The sequence below is a fragment of the Neomonachus schauinslandi genome, chromosome 4 (genome assembly GCF_002201575.2).
Source record: "Neomonachus schauinslandi chromosome 4, ASM220157v2, whole genome shotgun sequence".
Classification (NCBI taxonomy): Eukaryota; Metazoa; Chordata; class Mammalia; order Carnivora; family Phocidae; genus Neomonachus; species Neomonachus schauinslandi.
In genome coordinates, this window is record NC_058406.1 from 26,967,130 (window position 1) to 26,989,937 (window position 22,808).

General features: G+C 41.1%; 1 protein-coding gene and 1 pseudogene across 1 annotated transcript in view; one reads left to right on the forward strand and one right to left on the reverse strand.

Annotated features, from left to right (window-relative positions):
- Window positions 1–3,763: 3,763 nt before the first annotated feature.
- LOC110574888 lies at window positions 3,764–4,278 on the reverse strand (annotated as a pseudogene).
- A 6,181-nt stretch (window positions 4,279–10,459) lies between these two features.
- AGO4 (argonaute RISC component 4) overlaps window positions 10,460–22,808 on the forward strand; it is a 38,305-nt gene continuing 25,956 nt past the window's right edge. Inside the window, exons 1-2 of the mRNA XM_021684204.1 lie at window positions 10,460–10,552; window positions 19,388–19,553. Of these exons, the coding sequence (XP_021539879.1) occupies window positions 10,534–10,552; window positions 19,388–19,553 (185 nt within the window). The 5' untranslated portion in view covers window positions 10,460–10,533. The remainder of the gene's footprint in view (window positions 10,553–19,387; window positions 19,554–22,808) is intronic.

The following is a 22,808-nucleotide window of genomic DNA, read 5'->3' on the forward strand; positions in this document are numbered from 1 at the left end:
CCAGTCCTTTCTGCCCTGCCATGTCTCTGTGAATAGGTCTCTGCCAGCCTAATGCTTCTACCCTTGTAGGTTACGGATCTCTTGTCCCAAGCAGCTTTCAGGATTTTCTCTTTGTCTCTGAGATTTGCAAGTTTCACTATTATATGTTAGGGTGTTGACCCCATTTTTATTGATTTTGAGGGGAGTTCTCTGTGCCTCCTGGACTTGAATTCCTGTTTCTCCAGATTAGGAAAGTTCTCTGCTATAATTTGCTCCAATATACCTTCTGCCTCTCTCTTTCTCTCTCTCTCTCACTTCTTCTTCTGGGATCCCAATTATTCTAATATTGTTTCACTTTATGGTATCACTTATCCCTCGAATTTTCCCCTGGTGATCCAGTAGTTGTTTATCTCTCTTTTTCTCAGCTTTTTAATTCTCCATCAATTTATCTTCCATATCACTAATTCTCTCTTCTGCTTCATTTATCCTAGCATTTAGAGCCTCCATTTTTTACTGCATCTCATTAATAGCCTTTTTTATTTCAACTTGATTTTGATTAGATTTTAGTTCTTTTATTTCCTCAGAAAGGGATTCTCTAGTGTCTTCTATGCTTTTTTTCAAGCCCAGCTAGTATCTTTATAATCATTATTCTGAACTCTAGTTCCAACATCTTACTTATATCCATATTGATTAGGTCTCTGGCAGTCAGTACTGCCTCTTGTTCTCTTTTTTGAGGTGAATTTTTCTGTCATATTGTTCTGACAAGAGAAGAATAGATAAACAAGAGAACAAAGTGTTAAAATGGCAACAACAACCCCAGAGAAATACACACCAAACAAATCAGAAGAGACCTGAAACTGAAAAAAAATAAATAAAATTAAAAAAAGAAAGAATGTAGGGGTGTCTGGGTGGCTCAGATGGTTGGGCATCTGCCTTTGGCTCAGGTCATGATCTCCAGGTCTTGGGATCGAGCCCCACATCATGTCATCAGGCTTCCAAGTCAGCAGGGAGTCTGCTTGCTTCTCCCTCTGCCTCTCCCCCTGCTCATGCTGTCTCTCTCTCAGATGAATAAATAAAATCTTTTTTTAAAAAAAAGAGAGAGAAATTGGGGTGCCTGGGTGGCTCAGTCATTGGGCGTCTGCCCTTCGGCTCAGGTCATAATCCCAGGATCCTGGGATTGAGGCCCACATTGGGCTCCCTGTTCTGTGGGAAGCCTGCTTCTCCCTCTCCCACTCCCCCTGCTTCTGTTCCCTCTCTCGCTGTGTCTCTCTCTGTCAAATAAATAAATAAAAATCTATTAAAAAAAGAGAGAGAGAGAATATAATCAGACAGGTTGAACAGAACAGAGCAATACACTGGATCCTGTGTATATTTTGGTCTGTTAGACAACTAGATCCCAAAATTGTAAAGAAAGAAAAACTTGTATATGTACAAAAATAAAATTAAATACAATGAAAGGATAGAATAACTGTAAAAATGAAAATTAAAAGACAAAAAAAAAGAAGGAATATAAACAGACAGGTGAACAGAACAGAGCAATACATATATTCTGAGTGTATTTTGGTTCGTTTGTTAGAGGAAATTACATCTCAAAATTGTAAAGAAAGAAAAACATATATAAATAAAATTAAATACATTGAAAGGATAGAATATAACTGTAAAGATGAACGTTTTAAAACTTCAACAAAAAAAAAAAAGAAGAAGAAGAAGACAAAAAAGAGAGCATATGATCAAACAAGTGAAGAATACAGAGCCCAACACTAGATTCTGGATGTATTTTGGTTTGTTAAAAGAAACTGCATCCCAAAATTGTAGAGAAAGAAAAAATTATATATATATATATATATATATATATATATATAATTAAATATAACAAAAGGATAGAACTTAACTGTAAAAATGAAAATTAAAAAAGTTTTTTTTTAAGATTTTATTTATTTATTTGAGAGAGAGAGAATGAGAGACAGAAAGCAGGAGAGGGAGAAGGGTCAGAGGGAGAAGCAGACTCCCCGCCGAGCAGGGAGCCCGATGCAGGACTCGATCCAGGGACTCCAGGATCATGACCTGAGCCGAAGGCAGTCACTTAACCAACTGAGCCACCCAGGCGCCCCGAAAATTAAAAAAGATTTTTTAAAAAGAGTTGATAAAATAAGAAAATGGTTGAAAAAGGAAAGAGAAAAGGGGTGCCTGGGTGGCTCAGGTCATGATCCCAGGGTCCTGGGATCGAGCCTGCATCAGGCTCCCTGCTTAGCAGGAAGCCTGCTTCTCCCTCTCCCACTCCCCCTGCTTGTGTTACCTCTCTCGCGTCTATCTCTGTCCAATAAGTAAATAAAATATTTTAAAAAAAGGAAAGAGAAAATTAAAATTCAAAGACTAAAGAATCATGGGGAAAAAACCATGAATTCTATATACTATTTTCCCCTAGCACTGGAGTTTTACAGTTCTCTGTGATTGGAAAACTTGGTCTTATCTTATTCTTTTGGTTTATTTTCTGTTTATTATTAGTCTCATTTCAAGACTGAACTGCATGAGGAGAGGAACCCCACTTCTCTGGCTCACCCTTGGATCCCCATTACCTAACCCAGGGTTTGGCACATGACAAATATTCAATAAATAGTTGCTGAAAAAATTCAGTAACATATAAGTCAATGAATATTTTCATATTAACTTAATAGACTCTAAAGAACCACAAAAGTCATCTGACCTTACCTTTTTCATCATTTCAAACTTGCTTCAATACCCTCAGAGCCTGGAGCTCACTACTTCCTGAGAACCCTTCCCTTTGGATAAGTCTGGGTATTAGAAAGGTCTTTCTAAAATCAGTTATTTCCCCCCCAACCTATAGATAAAGAAACCTTGTTCTGGGCTAGGGCGGAAGTCAAAGGGATTCGGCATTTTTTGAGCCCTTAAAGTGCCAGGCACAGTGTTAGGTGCTTTTCATTCATCATCTTCTTTGATCATCTCAGTAACTCTAAGAAACAGTGTCATCTCCATTTCACAGATGAGAAAGCTGAGGTTCAGAGAGATGAGGAGAATTACTCAATGTCACATGGCCTATAGAATTGAAATTTGAGAATTACACTATAGATTTGAAATTCAAATTAGATTTATCTCATTCCCTAGTTCATTCCCTTTATTTCATCTTGAAGAAGAAAGAAAAAAATCAATTGTCCCAGTTAAAAAGTGTAGTAGAAACAAAGGCTGGAAGTAAAAGCAAACATATTAATTGATTTGTTTGTCAAAGCCTCATGCACTGCCCTCCTTAGTAGTTACGCCATCTCATAAAGATGGCAAAATCAAATATAATTGCCAAGTCTCTCTATTCCTGGCCCTAGAACATGGATATGTAGAAAGCTGCCTGCTTGCAAAATACAAATGAGGGCCACGTTTTTTTTTTTTTTTTTAAGTTCCAGGAGTTCTTTTATTGTTTGACTGACAGGACAACAAAACCAGTCAGAGAAGTCCCCAAGGAAATGATGGTCATGTTTCATTGTTGTTTGCCCTCTGGTCCTTCATCTTCTAAACATTTATTATTTTTCTTTTACAGATATTAGACATTTATTTTTATCACAAATGCAATCCAAGTATGAATAAATAAATGTATTATCTTTTAACATCTGCCCCCCACCATGTTCCTTTAAATAGAAAAAGGAGCTAAGTGTCTCTTCAAAGCCTGTGTGGCCATAGTTGTCCCACCTATGGTTTTAAAAACAGACCATAACTTACCTTCTGAAATCCCTTCTTGAACTACAGCTCATTCTGTTAAAGAAATCCTGGGAAAGAAGTCCTATTGATATTGCCAATAGTCTCCAAAAGGTGAGGATGGTAACTGGGCTGAAGGCAACTGAGAGGGGTCTTCAGCAAACTGAGGACCATTGGGAAATCGTGCAGAGGCAAATCTTGTCAATGAGATACCAGGTCCTATAATTAAAGCTAGAATGCCACCCATCGCTGCTGACCCAACCATGGCCACTGGTCCATTTCTTGCTGTCAGTATGGCTCCTGTTAAGGCAACAGTTGTGAAGGAGTTCGAGGGATCTTCTTTCGCTCTGACTTGAACCACAGTGCAGTCAGTCATGAAAAATAAACCTTCCCAAACTGCAAAGCTATCTCCCAACCACGGAGCCCTGGTTTTAATACCCGTGAAACTCCCTTGTAGTCTGTGGTTTACTCCCACTGGAGAATTGTAAAAATCTTTGAGTGCTTGAAAGATACCACCATCTATGGTATCCATGGTAAAGGCCCCACCACAATCATCCACAGTTCGCAAGGGCAAGGCTCTCGCATATATTCCTCCATCTTGACTCCACCAAAAAAAAAACAAACCCGTTTTTTTTCTTAAGTTTTTATTAAAATTCCAGTTAGTTAACATACGGTATAATATTAGCTTTAGGTGTACAATACTGTGATTCCACACTTCCATACAACACGTGGTACTTATTACAGCAAGTGCACTCCTTAATCCCATCACCATTTCCTCCATCCCTGTCCCTCCTCCCCTCTGGTAACCATTAGTTTATTAAAAGGGCTACTTCTTAAAAAAAAAAAAAAAGAGAGAGAAAGAGAGTCACTTCTATTCAACATGGTACTGGAGGTTTAGGGCAATTAAGTAAGAATATAAAAGAAAAAGCATCTGTATTGGAAAAGAGAAAGTTAAAACTATCTCTATTTGCAGATAACATGATCTTATATATAGAAGATGCTAAAAAAATCCACACACACACAAATTAACTGCGAGAGGTAATAAACCTATTCAGTAAGATTGTGGATGCAAGATTAATATAAAAAAATCAATTGTATTTCTATATATTAGCAATGAACAATCCAAAAATGAAATTAAGAAGACAATTCCACTTATAATAGCACCAAAAAGAATAAAATACTCAGGAATAAATTTAACCAAAGAAGTATAAAATTTGCACTCTGAAAACTACAAAACATTATTGAAAAAAATTAAAGAAGAACTAAAGAAATGAAAACATATCCTGTGTTTATAGATTGTGATATTTAATACTGTCAAAATAGCAATAATTCTCAAATTAATCTGCAGATTGAATATAATGCTTATCAAAATTCCAACTGCCTTTTTTTTTTTGCAGATGCAGACAAGCTGATTCTAAATTTCATCTGGACATGCAAGAGATCCAGAATAGCCAAAACAATCTTGAAAAAGAAGAACAAAGTTGGAGGACTGACACTTCCTGACTTCCAAGCTACAAAGCTATAGTAATTGAGACAGTGTGATACTAGCATAAAAAAAGACAAAGATTGATAGAATTGAGAGTCCAAAAATAAACCCTTACATTTGCAGTTGATTGATTTTGACAAGGGTTGTAGGCCATGGGGGAAAGAAGTCTTAAACAAATGGTGCTTGGACAACTGTATGTACATGCAAAAGAATAAATTTGAACCCTACCTCCCATCATATACAAAAGTAAACTCCAAATAGATCAAAGACCTAAATGTAAGAGCTAAAACTATAAAATGCTTAAAAGACAAGATAGGAATAAATCTTCATGACTTTGGATTAGGTTTCTTAGATATGATAGCAAAAAACCACAAGCAATCAGAGAAAAATTAGATTGTTGAAATTAAAAACTTTTGTGCTTCAGGGGCACCTGGGTGGCTCAGTCGGTTGAATGTCCAATTCTTGATTTTGACTCTGGTCATGATCTCAGAGTCCTGGGATTGAGCCCCAGGTCAGTCTCCACACTCAGTGGGGAATCTGCTTGAGGATTTCTCTCCCTCTGCCCCTCCTCACCTCAAATAAATAAATAAATCTTTTAAAAAAATAAAAAGAACAGAAGATTTGAATCAGCATTTCTCCAAAGAAGTTATACAAATAGACAACAAGTACATAAATAGATGCTCAACACCATCTGTCCTTAGGGAAATGTAAACCAAATACACAATGAGATACCACCTCATACCCAAGAGGATAGGTATAATTTTTTAAAATCTGAAAATAAAAAATATTGGCAAGAATGTGGAGAAATTAGAGCCCTCACACATTGCTGATGGAAATATAAAATAGTGTAGCCACTGTGGAAAACATTTCTTCAAAAAGTTAAACATAGAGTTATCATATAACCTAGCAATTCTCCTCCTAGGTATATACCCAGAAGTGAAAAGTTATATATCCACATAAAACTTATATGTATCCACACAAAAACTTGCACATGGGTGTTCATAACAGCATTATTATAGCCAAAAATGGAGACAATCCAAATGTCCTTCAACTGATTAATGGATCAACAAAATACGGTGTATACATACAATGGAGTATTATTCAGCATTAAAAGCAATGGAGTAGTGGGGTGCCTGGGTGGCTCAATCAGTTAAGCATCCAACTCTTGATCTCAGCTCAGGTCTTGATCTCAGGGTCATGAGTTCAAGCCCCACATTGGACCCCATCTTGAGCATGGAGCCTACTTAAAAACAAAACAAAACAAAACAATGAAGTATTGATGCATGCTACAATATGGATAAACCTTGAAAACATTATGGTAAGTGAAAGAAACTAGATGCAAAAGAGCACATACTGTATTATTCCATTTATATGAAATGTCCAGAATAGGCAAATCCATAGAGACAGAAAGTAAATTAGTGGTTGCCAGGGGCTGGGGTATAGGGTTTCTTTTTGGATGATGAAAGTGTGCTGGAATTGGATAGTGGTGATGATTGCACAACTTTGTGAATACACTAAAAACCACTGAATTTACACATTAAAATGGCAAATTTTATCATATGTGAATTTTATCTCAATTTAAAAAATGCAAAAGAATGAGGCTGCCAGTAGAGTAGGAGCAGGTGGGCAGAAATTCCATTTGGATGCCAGGTGGTGTCTCTTGGCAAGCTAGTCTGGTTCAGTAGTGTCCAGTGCAGGTCCCTGTCCTCCTCAGCCAAGTGGCTCCACTTCAGCTCCCACTTAAGATTTTTGTTTGAATAAGGGGTTCCCCAGCTAAAAAAGAATGAAAGCCCTTGGCCCAACTGATCAACTGCAAAGAAGTTCCTCCCCGACTTCTAAGCTCCAGACTTGTGCAATGTTAGTATGAGGAGAGGCTGAGGAGTCAAAACATCAACAGAGGCCAGTGGCCCAGACAAGGGTTGGAGTGTCACAAATAGGGCTGCTGGCTGGAATCCAGCCTTCTGGCACAGTGTCTGATAGGAAGGCTCCCTCTGGCTCCTTCTGGTCTCAGGGGAGCATTGACATATTTGAGAGGTTTAGTTTCATTCATAAACCTTGACTGAGCATGTTCTGGCTCTCACCCCCAGATGGGTGAGCCAAGTTCCTGTCCTCAGGTGGCTCAGGCACAGGATGTGAAAACATGCTCAGTCCCTGACAGTCCTCTCCCCTCTCTTGGACTGGGCTGAGATCTTGGGTTCACTGTCTCTCAAAGGACAGCAAGAGAGTGGCAGGGGAGCAGCTCTTAGCCCGGGGAAAGGAGGGAAGGGATGAAAATTAGTGACTATTGGGCACATATATTGGGCCAGGCACACAGGAACATGCACATATATGACTTGACTTCCTCCTTACTGACTCCTTTAGCAGTAGGTGAACGGACTTGTCCCAGGTACTTGGAGCTAGTATGCTGTAGAACTGAGATTTGAACCCAGGATCATCTGATTTGAAAGTCTGTGCTCTGGAGAAGCTGGAAGTTCACCCAGAGTTTTTCACCTAGGCCCCTCCATTGGACCATTTCTAGCTCCCACTATTTACACATTACTTGCTCATTCATTCATTCATTCATTCCATAAATTTCCCTGAGTAGGCATTTGGTGCCACATAATGTGTTAGGCAACAGACACATAAACCTGAATACCCAAATAAGGCATGAGCCCTGCCTTCAAGGATTTATAATGCATTGGGAGCTAAGCCTGGACTGAGATAGAAGACCAGGGGCTGAGTTAATTATACCACCAAGGGAGGCCCTATGGTGGTTTGGCCAGATGGCAAGTGGTTTTAATATGAGAATGAGAATTCAAGGTTTGGGACAACGGGGGCAAATATATTGCTGATTCTCTACCCAGCCCCCACCCTGTCCTATAGATATGGGCAGTGTAGGAAAATGAGCAGCCACCATCAGAGAGAGCTGAGGGGGAAGTGGTATTCTGGGGCATGGCTTCTACTCAGCCACAGCAGGAAGTGGAGGGAGGGCTTGCTGAACAGGCCAAGGCTTAGGGGACTTTACTGACTATAGAACTTTGGTTTGGGAGGGATTAGAAGGGTCTTTGGGAAGGGGCCAGTGGGTGCTAGAGTGGGTTTGGGAAGGAGAAAGTAGATGATCAGAGTGGTCAAGAATAACAGAGTGAGAGACAGGGGATTGAGGCATTGCAGTCCTGACTGAAACAAGGTAAATACATTTCATACGCAGGTTTCTGAGGCTATTTTTGGTACAGGAAACAAGCTATCATCCTTGCTCAGGGTACCAAATAGAACATGGGGGAAATTTGTTAGGAAGTGGGAGACTGAAAATCAGGCTCAACTCAGGCTGGAAGCCACCAGCACTGTTTAAACTATGGGAGGAATTTAGCCTGGAGTAGAGAAGAAGGGAGGTGGCTACTAGGTTTAACTCAAAGCTTGATCTCTAGTTGGTTTTTCTTATACTCTTAGCTGTAAACCTGTCTGTTCATTTAATGAATACTTCCTCCTCTTCAAACTTGCTGTCCCCTCTTACTATTTCCAGTTAATATCTGATTTAACAGAGAAGTATGGTGCTATGGAAAGAACTTCGAATATAGTATCCGTCACTATAGAATCTAGTCACTCAATTAAAAGTCCCACTTCCATCGCCAGTCAGGGATGGAAGCAGCCAGAACTAGAATGCAGGATTTAGAACTCCAATTTTTCCATCCTTCACTGTGGTATCATATAACGCAGAGCCTGACTTCCTTAGCTTCCCTGAACTTTGGTTTCCTTAACAATATCTACCTTATAGTCACTGTGAAGATTAAATGACATGTGAAGCCCATAATACAATGCCTGGCCATGGTATGCCCCTAACATTTTTTATCATTACATGCAAAAATTACCTGGCTCTCTGGCTTTGATGCTCAAATGAATATCTCATTATACATGTTACAGGCTGAACATATGAAATTCATATACTGAAATCCTTACCCCACTATCTCAGAATGTGACTGTATTTGGAGATAGAGTCTTTAAAGGGGTAATTACGTTAAAACAAAGTCTGTAAGTTGGGCCCTAATCCAGCATGATGGGTGTCCTTACAGGAAGAGGACATTTTGACACAGACATGTACAGAGGGAAGATCATGTGAAGACACAGTGGGAAGACGGCCATCTACAAGCAAAAAAGAGAGATCTCAGAAGAAACGCGTCCTTGGACTTGGACGTCCAGCCTCCAGAACTGCCAGAAAATTAATTTCTGTTGTTTAGGCCACTCAGTCTGTGGTACTTTGTGATGGCAGGCCTAGCAAACAAGACATACACATTGTACCCTTTTAACTGGTGGGCAGAAAGCTCCCTCGTTTTGCTGACTAGAAACTGCTTCTTGGGCTGTAGTGCTATGCTCTCCAACTCAAAAGTTCCCACTGGGCGGGCCATGCTGCCTTGGAGTGGGTGTTGCTCCCTTGGCTCTTGGCGGCTAAGAGGAAGTCATGTGAGAAAGCAAGACTTGCCCTTCTGAAGTGCTTGGTGACTTGCTGACCAGAGGTGGTTGTGGTGTGACTAGCAAGAGAATGCATCATGCATCATGGTCCATTCTCGGGGTGCTTTCAGGCTGCATGGGGAGGGAAAGGCAACTGGGTGTGCGATCTGGATGAAGCAATGGAGGAAAAGTGTTCCGTCTGTGGTGACCCTGGTGTCCTCTGTCCCAGGACAGTAGAGAAAGAGGAGACAGAGGAGAAAGAAGGGGTCTGAGGTGGGAGGAAGGAGGAGAGGTGCCTGATGTGAATCATAGGGCACTTTCCACCGCCAGAAGTGGTGAACTGTGTCTGTGGATCAGCGGGGTCTGGAATCCCGATCTTTTGCGGGGTACCGTTTGCCGGGAGGCTCTGGGACCACCGCACGAATCACCGCCCCGCCCGCCTTTTGCCGGGTTGGCGGTCCTGGGCGACTGGGCAGTGCGAACGGGCGCGCGCGCCCCCGACACGTCCTCGGGGCACTGCCCCCTCCGGGCGCGCGCGCGCCCCCGCTCCACCCCGTCCCGCCCCCCGCCGGGCTCCGTGGACCGGGCGCCCGGGGCCGCGCACGCCCCCTCCTCGAGCCGGGACCCTGGGTCGGGCGCGCCCCGCGCCTCCTCCCCGCCCGGCGGGCGCGCGCGCTGGCTCCCGCTCCCGCTCCCGCTGGCAGCGGCGGCGGCGGCGGCGGGGATTGTTTTTGTTGTCGCTGAGGCCGGAAGAGCCGCGGGAGCCGGGTCCCTGTCCCCGGGCCGGGCGCCGCCGCCGCCCCCTGCCCAGCGCCCGCGTCTCCGCGGCGCCCCCCCGCAGCGCCAATATTCCGGAGATCAAGCGTTACGCGGCGGCGGCGGCGGCGGCGGGGCCCGGAGCGGGAGGCGCCGGGGACCGGGGCGAGGCGGCCCCCGCCGCCGCCATGGAGGCGCTGGGACCCGGTGAGGAGCGCGCTCGGGCCGGGGCCGGATTGCGGCCCCGGGACTGGTGGGCGGGTGGGCGGGCGCGTCGCTCCGGGTCTCCCCCATCGGCTCTTGCTTACCTGGGTTCGGGCCGTCAGGCGTGGGGGAAGGGGATCCGTGCCCCATAGCACAGGGCGGAGGGAGCTGACCCGGGCCTTGGGGGGCGGAGACCGCGGTCCAGCCTGGAGAGACGAGGCAGGGCTCGGGGTCTAAGGGAGGCGGGCCCAGGGTGGTGACCCCCGTCCCCAGGTGGACGGGAGACCTAACCGAACCTCGGGGAGGTGGTCTGTGCTCCAGGGTTGAGGCAGGCCAGTTCGGGCCTCAGAAGGAATGATCTGTGCCAAGTGCTCAGCTGAGGCCTGGCCTCTACTGGCCCGGGAAGGACACCCTCCTACTACCAGGGGTATGCTGGGCATGGGGCCACACCCGTGTTTTTCTTTGCACTGGTAGACGGTCCAGAGCCCTCAGATAAGGAAGAACTTCCCCCAAACACTTCTCATGACCCCCCAAAGGCCAAGAGGCAAAGTACCCACCCTCTCAAAGGCCCTGAAGTCTCAGGAAATATGGTCCTATGCCTGTCAGTCTGTGCAACAGTCCGGGAGTGATCTGGGCTGTCGCCTTAGTGACAGGCAAGTGTCCAGTGAGCCCCTTCTAGCATGGGCTTTAATGGCCTGAGTGCTCTTCTAACTGGGTTATCGTTGGTTGGGAGGATTAAATGAAGGTGAAAGTGCTTTGGAAACTGTAATTCCCCATCTTTTGGAATGACCTCTGTTTCTCTCTCCCAGTTGGCCCAAACTAGAGGAATCATTCCAGGTTGTAAGAAACGCTCTGCAGGCTGGGAACCTGGTGCTCCCTCCTCAAACCCCAACAGGTTTCTAATGCCTTCGCTAAGAAGGGTTTAGAGGCTGTGATAGAATTAACTTTATATCAAACCTTATCTACGTAGTGGACTTAGTTGTAGGGCATTTCATTTTTTTAGTGTGCAGAAAATTCAGTTTACCATTTGAGTTTGGAAACTTTGCCGGTTTATTTACTTAGAACTTGTTTACAGAACTGAATGATTAAAGCCCACTTTAATTTGCTGCTTAAAATATTTTTTAAAGGCCCCCATAATCAAATTTCATATGCCTTTTAAAAGTAAATTGGTTTCGTGACACTAATATTATTTGATAAACCTCAATCTGAGTATTACTCTGGGTTTCTTCAGCTATGTCCCCCAGCCAAAGGCATGATCATGTCTTTAGGAATGTAACAGACTTCTGTTGAAATCCAATCTAGTAATTTAATAGTTGTATAACCTTGGGCAAATTCCTTAATTCCTTTGAACTTTCATCTATAAAATGAGGGTAATAATAATTATGTACTGCAAGATTGTTGTGAGAATGAAATGAGATAATGTATATGAGGAGTCTTATTGTGGAGACTAATGCTTTCTAGATATTCAACAAATGTTTCTTCTTCCCTCCCAGTTAGTAATTCATAATTGAAGCAACTGTTGCATTTATGAGCTGATGCTGGAAGAGACTATGTAACTAACTGTGTATACAAATTGAATTTCATGGAAAAGATCAACCTGGTAGTTAGGAACCTCCTAGGGACTTTTGGGGGGGGGGGGCGGTGATTTTAGCTTTTGCAGATTTGAAGACTTAGAATTGTAGAAAATTAATTCTCACTAAGCACATTTTGAAGACACGAGTGGATAAATCAAAATGTCACATAGATCTTTTCTGTTAACTAGAATATTTTCTTGTCTACTGTTTAGCAAACCCCTTTTCAGGTGTCACAGTACCTTGAAAACCCAATTAATAATAAGCCGCTTGCTGAGCATAGAACTGGAGCAAAGGGAGTTGATAGTCTTGTGGGATATTTTATCCAGGCTGTTTTAGAACTTAGAGAAGCATTTCAGCTTTACTGAAGCACACCACTCTAGTGTTTTGTGCCCTCCTCACTTGAATAATCACTGACATATTCTTAGTCTTGCTGTGCTCTGTCCTCACCCCATTTTGGTTTCTGACAATAATAACTTAGAAATATAGTTAGTCAGATTACCATTTATTTTGGCTATATTAATAATAACTTATTTTTACAATGCTTTATAGTTTGGAAGGTGCTTTCATAGCTCTTAGCTCATTTGATCTTCTGTGAGGTAGGCAAGGTAGCATTAGCCCCATTTTACAGATGAGTAAAGAGATTCAGAGAGCTGAAGTGACTTCAAGATCTCAAGGCTGAGTGGTGAAATGCAGATGAGTCTTGGTCATCTGAGCCCTAGTCTGTTGCCCTCCTCTTCATTTAAGGCTGACTTCTTCCAATCGGTGTTGAGTAATATTTGTTTCCTTTTTGGAAGATGTAATTTTCTGACTTTGTCACCAACTTTTGGAGATATGCCCATTATAAAGCCCAGGACCTTTGAGCACTGACTATAACATTTCATGCAAGTACAATCATAGTAGCTAACATTTATTGAGCACTTACTATTATGAGGCACTGTGTTAAGCTTTATGTATACATTATCTCATGGGATCTTCACAATTGCTTTATGAAATAGATGCTATTATTATCACACCTCCCATCTTTTATAGATGAGGAAACTGAGGCACACAGTGACTAAGAAACTGGCCCAAGGTCATGCAGTTAAGGAGTGGTAAAACCAGGATTGAAACCTACACAGTTTGGTTCTGCCTTAGCCACCTTGCTTTATTTCTTTAAGTAGTTTGCTGAATTCAAAGAAACCAGCTTTTGGAAAATTTTAGATTATATTTTTCTAAATAAATCTCCTAAACTTACTCAAAGAAGTGACCACTCACCTTCTAACTTCTCTTTCATATTACCAAAGAACAGGCACACACTACTTACATTTCTCCATCAATCCCACTTCTTTAATTTCCTCTGCCTCTGTCTCTTTGGCATCAAGTCTTCAGAGAGGTATAGATACCTTAGGATTGTGAAGTATGTTGGGGAAGAAAAAGCACTGGGCTGGAAATTAGGAAACCTAAATTGTAGTCACAATTTAAAGTCAAGTCCTATGTCCTTGGGCAAGTCATTTGCTCCAAATTTCTGTTTCTGAATTTCTATCATAAAGCTGGATTTATGATACAATGATTGTTTAAATGTACTTTAGACTGTGCAGGGCTAACTTGTCCATATGATTTGATGGGGTTAACTCAGTACGCCAATCACCTCTGATATTATTTATTATTTACCTCTTACCTTGTTTTTAAATGTCTTACCACACCCAGAGTAGATCCCTTGTACACCAGAAGTGGAACTCAATTCCAAGCAGTCATATTTTTGGTATAAATTATGTGCTTTTGCTTAAGTGAAAAATGAGAGTCAATTCTTGGGTTTTAGGAATGACTGGGTTTCTGTTTGGTCTCTATCTGGGGCTGCTACAAAGATGACTGATACGGGCATACCTTGGGGATATTGTAGGTTCAGTTCCAGACCATCACAATAGAGTGAATATCACAATAAAGCAAGTCCAATGAATTTTTTGGTTTCTCAGTACATAGAAAAGTTATGTTTACTTGATACTGTAGTCTAAATGTGCAATAGCATTAAGTCTAAAAAATGTGCATACCTTAATTTTTTTTTTAAAGATTTTATTTATTTATTTGAGAGAGAGAGAGAGCACACGAGAGGGGGGAGGGTCAGAGGGAGAAGCAGACTCCCTGCTGAGCAGGGAGCCCGATGCAGGACTCGATCCTGGGACTCCAGGATCATGACCTGAGCCGAAGGCAGTCGCTTAACCAACTGAGCCACCCAGGCGCCCTGTACATACCTTAATTAAAAAATACTTCATCGCTGGGGGCGCCTGGGTGGCTCAGTTGGTTAAAAAATACTTCATTGCTAAAAAGTGCTAACCATCATCTGAGCTTTCAGGGAGTCATCATCTTTTTGCTGGTGGGGGCTCTCACTTTGATGTTGTTGGCTGCTGACAGATCAGGGTGATGTTGCTTAAGTTTGAGGTGGCTGTGGCAACTTCTTAAAATGAGACAATGATGAAGTTTGCCACATCAATTGACTCTTCCTTTCATGAATGATTTCTCTGTAGTATGCAGTGATGTTTGATAGCATTTTACCCACAGTAGAACTTCTTCCAGAATTGGAGTCTATCCCCTCAAACCCTGTCACTGCTTTATCAACTGAGTTTGTATATTCTAGATCCTTTGTGCTCAGTTCAACAATCTTCACAGCATCTTCACCAGGAATAGATTCCATCTCAAGAAACTGCTTTCTTTGCTCATCCAAAGAAGCAACTCCTCATCCCTTAAAGTTTTATCATGAGATTGCAGCCATTCAGTCCCATCTTCAGGCTCCACTTCTAATTCCAGTTCTCTGGCTGTTTCCACCACACCTGCAGCTACTTCCTCCACTGAAGTCTTGAACCCCTCCCAGTCATCCAGGAGGGTGGGAATCAGCTTCTTCCAAACTCCTGTTTCTGTTGATATTTTGAGCACTTCCCCTGAATCTTGAATTTTCCTAATGGCATCTAGAACAGTGACTCCTTTCCAGAAGGTTTTCTCTTTGCTCAGATCTATCAGAGGAATCACTCTCTCTGACAGCTATAGCTTTACAAAATGTGTTTCTCAAATAATAAGTCTTGAAAGTCGAAATTACTCCTTGGTTTATGGGCTGCAGAATGGATGTTGTGTTAGCAGGCATGAAAACACCACTAATCTCGTTGTACACCTCTGTCGGAGCCTGTGGGTGACCAGGTGCATTGTTCATGGACAGTAATATTTTGGAAGGAAGCTTTTTTCCTGAGCAGTATGTCTCAACAGTGCGCTCAAAGTATTCAATAAACCATGTTATAAACAGATGTGCTGTCATCCAGGCTTTGTTATTTCATTTATAGAGCACAGGCAGAATAGATTTAGCATAATTCTTAAGGACCCTAGGATTTTCAGAATGAACATTGGCTTGAACTTAAAGTCACCAGCTGCATTAGCCATTAACAAGAATTGGTCCGTCCTTTGATGCTTTGAAGCCAGGCATTGACTTCTCTCCAGCTATGAAAGTCCTAGATGATCTCTTCTTCAGATATAAGGCTGTTTCAACCACATTGAAAATCTGTAGCCAGATTTTAATTATCTTTAATTATCTTAACTAGACCTCTTGGAGAACTTGCTGCAGCTTCTGTATCAGCACTTGCTGCTTGGCCTTGCACTTTTATGTCCTGGAGAGGGCTTCTTTCCTTAAACCTCATGAACCAACCTCTTCTAGCTTCAAACTTTTCTCTTTCTTTTTTTTTTTTTTTTTTTTTTGAGAGAGAGAGCGTGTGCGAGAGAACACAAGCAGGGGTGAGGGGGCAGGGAGAGAGGGATAGAAAGAATTTCAAGCAGGCTCCGTGCTCAATATGGAGCTCGATGGGGCAGGAGGTGGGAAGGTTCCAATCTCAGGACCCTGAGATCATGACCTGAACTGAAATCAAGAGTCAGAGGCCCAACCGACTGAGCCACCCAGGTACCCCTAGCTTCAAACTTTTCTTCTGCAGCTTCCTCACCTCTCTCAGCCTTCATAGAATTGAAGAGAATGAGGTCTTGCTCTGGGTTAGGCTTTGACTTAAGGGAATTTTATGACTCATTTGATCTCTCCAGACCACTAAGACTTTCTCCATATCAGCAATATGGTTGTTTTGCTTTCTTCTCATTTGTGTGTTGGCTATAAAGCATTCCTAACTTCCTTCAAGAACTCTTCCATTGCATTCACAACTTGGCTGACTCTTTGGCCCAAGAGGCCTACTTTCCACCTGTCTTGGCTTTTGACATGCCTTCCTCATTAAGCTTAATCATTGCTAGCTTTCGATTGAAAGTGAGACACATGTGACTTCCTTTCACTTGAACACTTAAAGGTAGGGTTATTAACTGGCCTAATTTCAGTGTTGTAGTGTCTCAGGGAATAGGGATGCTCAAGGAGAGGAAGAGAGACAGGAGACTGGCCAGCCAGTGGGGCAGTCAGAACGCACAACATTTATGGATTAAGTTTGTTGTCTCATATGGCTGCAGTTCATGGCACCCCAAAACAATTACAATAGCAACTCAAAGATCACAAATATAATAATAATGAAAATGTTTCAGATATCGTGAGAGTTACCTAAAGGTGACACAGAGACGTGAAATGAGCAAATGCTGTTTGAAAAATAACACCAATTGCTCAATGCAGGGTTGCCACAAACCTTCAATTTGTAAAAAATGCAATATCTGCAAAGCACAATAAAGCAAAATGCAATTAAATGAGATATGCCTGTATTGTTCAGTTCAACATTTATTGAATTCCTATAATGTGCTAGTCCTTGAATGAAGTATTGAGGAGATAACAGTGAAACGGAGGTCCATTTCTTCTAAGAATTTACAGTCTACTGGATGAGACAATAACTAAATATTGTTTCTATGTGCTTGTGCTAAGTGCTCCCTTATGCAGAGGGTCTTGGGTACACCAAGGATGCATCTTCCAGTCTGGGAGATTCCAGAAAGGAAGTCACACCTAACCTGAGTTTTGAAGGATGAGTAGAATTTAGGGAAAGATTAAACAATGAATTTAATATGTGAGATTTTCAATAACTTTAAGAATTAGTATATGGAGATCTGTCAACACACGTCTCATTAAAGTGTTTGCTTTGATTTTCCTAAGTGATGTTGGACTAGAATAGCTTCTTGCTTCAAAGTTTTCTCTCCTTAGTGAATTGTCTTTGTTCTTAGCAAAATGCTGTAGCAATAAGAACCTGTTGTAACTTTCCACTGTAATCACAGCCCACTTTACTCAACACCTATTCATAGCAGAAAAGATGTTTATTTTTTAGGTCAGTGTCTACTTGACATTATCATCAGAAGGAAGTAAGGTTTTCTAGAGTCAAATATTTCCCAGTCTGTGTTTCCTCAATCCTTATCTCCTGAATATTGGTAGATATTTGATTCTAAAAAGAGAGAGTTTAGGGGAAAAAATAAGTTGGGTTAAATGATTAGTTAAATAGATTTATTTATTATAAAACTCATTAGAGAATTTAATACAATAATGTACATTGGAATTTTGAGAAGGGGAGAGAATTCGCAGTTTCTTTAGCTTACTGATCCTTCCTTTTGTGGAATATTTTATGAGCCATCAGTGGAATAATTTGGAATGACTGCTCTGTCTAGACCAGGGTTTCTCACCCTCAACGCTATTGATATTTTGGATAGATACTTCTTTGTTGTGGGGGGCTGTCCTGTGTACTGTAGAATGTTTAGATGTATCCCTAGCCCCTAACCACTATATGTCAATAGCACCCTCTGAGTGGTGACAACCAAAATTATCTCCAGACATTTGTCAGATCCTGGGGAACAGTATCTCCCCAGGTTGAGAACCATTGGTCTAGACTGTAAGTTCTTTTAAGGCAGAAGCTCTTTTTCCTGAATCTATAGAGCAGGTTAGACATGTAATAAGTGAATAAATGTTGAATAAGTAAACAGACATTATGATCAAGAAATGTCACATTGGGGACGCCTGGGTGGCTCAGTTGTTAAGCGTCTGCCTTCGGCTCAGGTCATGATCCCAGGGTCCTGGGATCGAGCCCCGCATTGGGATCCCTGCTCCGCGGGGAGTCTGCTTCTCCCTCTCCCACTCCCCCTGCTTGTGTTCCCTCTCTCACTGTGTCTCTCTCTGTCAAATAAATAAAATCTTAAAAAAAAAAAAAAGCCCACAGAAACGTCACATTGTCCAGATTCTACAAACATTAGGTTATAAACAATAAAGTCTAGCATTATTGGTATTGTTTCACTATCTAAATTAGCAAGTAAATTAATAAATGTAGCTGCTGTTAATCTCCTCTTGTCTGTACAAATTTTAATAATGTAGGCTAGTTTGTGAAGGATTAATGGATCTTCTCTAGCCTGAGCATGGTGATAGTCCCTAGAGCTTAGAGATGGTTTTATTTATTTATTTATTTATTTATTTTTTATTTTTTAAAGATTTTTATTTATTTATTTGACAGAGAGAGACACAGTGAAAGAGGGAACACAAGCAGGGGGAGTGGGAGAGGGAGAAGCGGGCTTCCCGCGGAGCAGAGAGCCCGATGCGGGGCTCGATCCCAGGACCCTGGGACCATGACCTGAGCCGAAGGCAGATGCTTAACCGACTGAGCCACCCAGGCGCCCCGAGATGGTTTTATTTTAAAATGCATATAATTTTGGGGTGCCTGGCTGGCTCCATCAGTGTAGCATGAGACTCTTTTTTTTTTTTTTTAATTTTATTTATTTATTTGAGAGAGAGAGAATGAGAGACAGAGAGCATGAGAGGCAGGAGGGTCAGAGGGAGAAGCAGACTCCCTGCCGAGCAGGGAGCCCGATGCGGGACTCGATCCTGGGACTCCAGGATCATGACCTGGGCCGAAGGCAGTCGCTTAACCAACTGAGCCACCCAGGCGCCCGTAGCATGAGACTCTTGATCTCAGGGTTGTAAGTTTGAGCCCCACATTGGGTGTAGAGATTACTTAAAAATGAAATCTTTTTAAAAAATGCATATAAATTTGTAAGCCTAGCTATAGATCTACTGATGCTCATAAGAGGTTTTCTACAGTAGCTTATAATGAGAGGATTTCATCATACTGTCTATATAATTTTAATGTCCCCCAGATTCAAAATGATAGCCACATGGCAAAATATTTAGAAATCTAGAAAACCTTAGGTTAAAAGATATCACAAACTCTTTATATCAGAATATGTTCAGTGAATAATAAGATCTCAATAATTATATCTGTTGTTGTTATCATCATCATGATCATGAAGGGAATATTATCCTTTATGACCAAATAGTACATCAGAAGTCTTTCAATCTCTCCAGGACCTCCAACCAGCCTGTTTCAGCCACCTCGTCGTCCTGGCCTAGGAACTGTTGGAAAACCAATTCGACTGTTAGCCAATCATTTTCAGGTTCAGATTCCTAAAATAGATGTGTATCACTATGATGTGGATATTAAACCAGAAAAGCGGCCTCGGAGAGTCAACAGGTAAGGATTAGAAAAAGTAGACTTCTATATATTTAAATGCATATAACTTATTTATTATGTATCATATTGTTCTCTAAATTCTTTCAACATGTAGGCTTTGTTTTCTCTCTAAGATGGTAAGTTTCTTGATAGCAGCTTTGTTGTCTCATACTTGGTTATCCTCCACAGATTCTAGCAGAGTGCTGGATACGTCATTGTTCAATAAGTAGATACTTATCAAATGAAGAATAAAGTCACTCTTATTGTCCAATGGTAGCAGAAATTTAAATAATAAAATAAATAAGTAAAAATAAGTGAAGTGTTAGTATCTGTGGGAAATTAGAACTATCTGAAAATTCAGGGGCATCTGGCTGGCTCAGTTCGTAGAGCATGTAACTCTTGATCTCATTGTTGTGAGTTTGAGCCCCATGTTGGATGTAGAGATTACTTAAAAATAAAATTTAGAAAAAAATTATCTGTAAGTTCAAATTTTATTATTAAGTATTGGTATTGGACATGAGAAAAATATAAGTATAAAGGCAGAAAAATCATCTTGGAATATTGAAAAAAGTAAGCTCAGAGAGAAGCTCTGTTTAATTCTAACATTATCCAAGAGGGGTCTAGATGAGATGATTTAAGCCTTGTGGTCTGTGTGACAGGAATTTACCAAGTGTGAAGACATAGTCCTGTAGTAGATATTTTTACAATGCTAAGAACACCTACTTACCTTTTCTCTGTTTTCATGCCATGATAGTTAAGCAGTCCTTAATATTAACATTCTTGCTTTTCTTTTTTTTTTTTAATGAGAGCAGTTATTTTTTAAAGATTTTATTTTTTTTATTTGACAGAGAGATAGAGAGCACAAGTAGGCAGAACATCAGGCAGAGGGAGAGGGAGAAGCAGGCTCTCCGCTGAGCAGGGAGTCCGACGTTAGGCTTGATCCCAGGACCCTGGGATCATGACCTGAGCCAAAGGCAGCCACTTAACTGACTGAGCCACCCAGGCGCCCCAGATTCTTGTTTTTCTTAGAATGCCTGTGCTGTCAAGTACAATATTTTATGCTGCTTGATTTTTGTTTCTCATTATAGATCAATAATATGGCTTTCTGATACAGTTTAATCTCATGCAAGCCCATGATTGCTTGGCTATTGTATAACTGAGATCAATTGTAATAGAAATGGTGTTAATGGTTAACATTAATCCATTCAATGAATATTTTATTGAGTGCTTCCTATGTACCAGGTATTGTTCTATGCCCTGAGAATACAACATGAACAAAAAAGGCAAAAGTTTCTACCCTTGAGGAGCTTATATTCTAATAGGGGAGAAGACCAAAAATAAATGAATAAGCAAACAAAACATATTACATGTTAGTTGGTGATAAGTGCTATGAAGAAAAATAAATAAGGGAAAGAAGATAGAGGATGGGGGTGAGGGGAGCCACTGAGATATTTTTAATAATTTTTGGAGGTAGTGTCAGCAAGATGTGTTGATGGATGGAACATGAGGTATGAAGGAAGAAATGAGTCATGATCGATCCCAGGGTTTTTGTCCTATGCAAATAGAAAAATGGAGTTGCCATTTATTGGGATGGGGTAAACTATGGGAGAAGTCAACAGGGCTGGCAGATCAGGAGATCTGTTTTGGACACATTAGGGCTGAGAGGTCTATTAGACATCCTAGTAGAGATGTTGAGTCGGGGGGGGAGTTGAACAGATGAGGTTGGATTCAGGGGAGTGGTCCACGCTAGAGACAAACATTTGAGAGTCATCACCATATTGGTGGTAAAACCATGAGCTGGGTAAGATTATATGGGAAGTGAATGTGGTTAGAGAAAAGAAGACTCCAGGACTGAGTCCTGGGGTACCCCAATATTTTAAAATTGGGGAGGTGAGGATTATTAGCCAGGAGACTGGCATGGAGAGGCCACTGGGCTAGGCAAAAACCAGGGCTGAGTGAGGAGGCAAGGGAAGATGTGTTAAGTTGGAAGAATTTATCATTTAATGTTCAAAGAGCACTGAATTTAGAATTGTGGAGCCCTCTGGGGACCTTGGTAAGAGTAGTTTTGATGCAGGTAAGGTGGAGAAGGTTTAAGAGAGATAGGAGAAGAGCAATCAGAGACAACTCCTTTAAGGGATTTTGACACAAAGGGGAACAGAGAAGTGGGAGGTTCAAATGAAGAGGAAGTCGGGTCAGGGAAGTTTAATTTTTTTGAAGATGAGAGAAACTATAGCATATCTGTATGCTGAAAGAAATAATCTAATAAAGAGGAAAAATTTGATAATCCAGGAAAAAGGAAAATTCTTGGAGTCATATCCGTGAACACACCAGAGTAAGTAGGCTTGTTGTGTGACAAGCACTGTTCTAAATATTCTGTGTGTATTTATTCACTTAATACAACAAACTTTTGTGGTAGGTATTATGATTATTATAATTTTACAAATGAAAAGAAACAGATAGTGGAAGATTCAGTAACTTGTCCAAGCTCTGCCACTTACTCACTGTGTGACCAAGGGCAGATCACTTGCCTATTCTGAATTTTTTTTTCTTCTTTTTACTATGGAAACAGTAATCATCAGCCTATTTGTCTCACAAAGATTAAGTGAGAATAGATGTGAAAATATCTCTTCACTATAAAACTATGTATGGTTATAATTTAAGAATATAAGATGAGAAATTATCCTTCCAATATGAAAATATATTATTCTTAAGATAGTTTTTTTTTTTAATTGGTAACATATGATACTACACTTTTCCATCAATTTTTTCAGTTGTGTGATTTGGTTTATAAATGTGTATCTTTTCCATAGATTTTATTTGCAGAATATTAATGCCTTAGCTAGTTGTGATGTATCTTGGCTTTTAAGATATAGTTCCTGCATGTAGCACTCACTAAACATTGGTAAGATATAGTTTTCTATTAACTCTAGCATTCCAAAATCTCACAGACTCAGATCTGTCCATCTTAAACCATATACTCTAGTTATCCTGCAACTGCCTTTACTTCAGAGCCTGCATACGGTGTAGTCTGGCATATAGACAAGAACACTTAGGTAAAACTATGCATGCTTGATTGAGGGAAAGGGCTTTCATTCCAAAGAAGAAACTACATTGGTAATCTTTATGGAATGACAATATTTTACATTTCCTTCTCTACACTGCTCAGGAGCACTTCAGAATAAAACAAGACAGTATGAAAAATAATAAATTACCAGCATTAGGCAAAGGGGTTGACTTATTCCTTTGTGTATGATGCAGCGTGGATTTATTGGCCCT